Source organism: Mastomys coucha, unplaced genomic scaffold, assembly GCF_008632895.1.
Source record: "Mastomys coucha isolate ucsf_1 unplaced genomic scaffold, UCSF_Mcou_1 pScaffold16, whole genome shotgun sequence".
Taxonomy (NCBI): Eukaryota; Metazoa; Chordata; class Mammalia; order Rodentia; family Muridae; genus Mastomys; species Mastomys coucha.
The window spans coordinates 52,893,031-52,895,204 of record NW_022196898.1 but is presented as its reverse complement, the minus strand read 5'-3'; the positions used below and the strand labels follow the sequence as shown (position 1 = coordinate 52,895,204).

Below are 2,174 nucleotides of genomic sequence, written 5' to 3'. Positions count from 1 at the left end.
ACATTTATACCTCAGGATATCCTTCAGCTTGCTATACAGCCAAGGCTAGACTTAAATTCCTGCTCCTCCTCCCAAAGGCTGGCATTACAAGTATAAGCTCCATACTCAGTTCTCTGTGTGCTCCTTCTTCGTTGAAACTGCTATAATTCATTTAATACATATATTCCTCACATAACTACTCTATAATATTCTCTTTTTTATAAGCTTTCTTTTATGTGCACTGATACTTTCTCTGCATATGTGTTTGCCTGTTCAATCCTCAAGAACCGCAATTACAAACAGTTGTGAGCTGTGCCATGTGGGTACTGGGAATTGAACCCAGGTCCTCTGGAAGAGCAGCCAGGCTCTTAACCTTTCAGCCATCTCTTTAGCTTCCTAATATTACTCTCAAAGTAACAATTTGCCTAGCTATATCTAGTGTATGGTAGAGCTTGAATTTGAGTCCCAGTTTACTCAATTCTAAAAAGTTCTGTCACCAATCTACACACAATGAAAAGCCTCAAAGTCACAGGAGATCCTTATTTGGAAGGAAACAGAAGAGAGGAAGAGGAAAAAAACTTATTAAATGTTCAGCAGTCTTTCCAAGTGATTTGGAAATATCATGGCTTCCTAAATACTTACTTATCTGAGACGGTTCTTGTTTTCAGTAGAGCTGCTGTGTAGCAGATGGCTGCTGACTTTGGAAGGCTTATATCTGTAACAATTGTTATGGTCAGTTATGAGTCACAGGGCAAGCTCATCAGCTGTAATACAGCACAAGCACCGGACACACTGTTGGAAGGCCTGGGTTTGATTCTAGAGTCTTCTATTTACTAGTGGCATATCCCTGGGTGCTAGTAACAACTTTATTGATCTCTTTTTGAAATGGAAAATGGTACAGAGAGGCCAGTCTATAAGTCCTCTGTACAACTGCAACAGGTAGTCAACAAACATCTATAATATTCTGATGATAATAAGACAAGTCAGAGGAAATCCACAGTGTAATTAGAAGTATGTAAAACCTAACATTAGAAAAAATTAAAATATTTAACTATTATATCTAGATTGGTTTTAACTTTTTTCCCTAAGTTTTTATCTTTTCTACATTTTTTATGTGATCACATTTCATAGAATATAAAATTAACCTGAGATCATGAGCAAAATAAATCCTTTTTCAGAAGAATGCCTAAAATAGTGGTCCTGGAAGAGAATGCAGTGCTCTCATGACAGTCTCAGCTCAGACTTACAGTGAATAGAGAGTCTACCACCTGAGGGCTGCACAGTGATGCACAGTGAGACACACGAACACTAAAACACTACCACCTGAGGGCTGCACAGTGATGCACAGTGAGACACATGAACACTAAAACACTAACACCTGAGGGCTGCACAGTGATGCACAGTGAGATACATGAACACTAAAACCACAGAAGCACCAAACAAGGTAGGCTCTATTCAGTTTAGTGGGTTTTAACTGATTCTAAATGTATCCCCTTCTGACTTTTTATATTCAGTCTCTAAGCCTGCATAACATAAATATCACAACAGGTCACACAGCCAGTAAGTTACATATGGAAGGAATTTCTCACGAATTTCCCCATGAGCCTAACCATTGTAAAGATCTGCCTAAAAATTCCAGATGTTTAAAAGAAATAAACTTCATCTATCAAATATATCACACTTCAACCTTCCCAAGTCATGGGGACCCTAAACTACTGGCAGGAACCTCTGCCAGGAGCAATGAGTGACATTCCATGTTCTACTGTAATAAGAGACGTGAGCAGAAACATTATAAGAGCTAGGAAATTGTAGTGTGGACTTTCAGCAAGTTTAGATTAAAAAGGGGGTCTAGAATCAGAATAAATCATGACCAAAAAACTCAGAGGAGCTGAACCAGGTTTATTAGAGTAAAAATTATCTTTAATAAACTTATACAGACCTAAATCTTAAGAAATGTATGCACTTTTCTGAGAGGCTCTGACAGTGCCCAACTAATACAGAAGTAGAGGCTCACAGCCATCCATTGGACTGAGCACAGGGTCCCCAATGAAGGAGCTAGAGAAAGAACCTGAGGAGCTGAAGGGTTTGCAGCCCCTTAGGACGAACAATAAACTGAACTAACTAGTTCCCTCAGAGCTCCCAGGGACTAAACCACCAACCAAAGAGTACACATGGTAGGACTAATGGCTCCAGCA

At 39.3% G+C, this 2,174-nt stretch overlaps 1 protein-coding gene across 4 annotated transcripts in view; it reads right to left on the bottom strand.

The window, feature by feature from the left end:
* Positions 1-2,174, bottom strand: part of St7l (suppression of tumorigenicity 7 like) — a 68,587-nt gene that overhangs the window by 35,737 nt on the left and 30,676 nt on the right. For all 4 annotated transcript variants that reach the window (XR_004119743.1, XM_031375072.1, XM_031375073.1 and 1 more), the window contains exon 10: positions 622-694. Coding sequence is in view for 3 of the 4 variants with exons in the window: in XM_031375072.1 (XP_031230932.1) it covers positions 622-694 (73 nt within the window). In the remaining variant the exon portion in view is untranslated. The remainder of the gene's footprint in view (positions 1-621; positions 695-2,174) is intronic.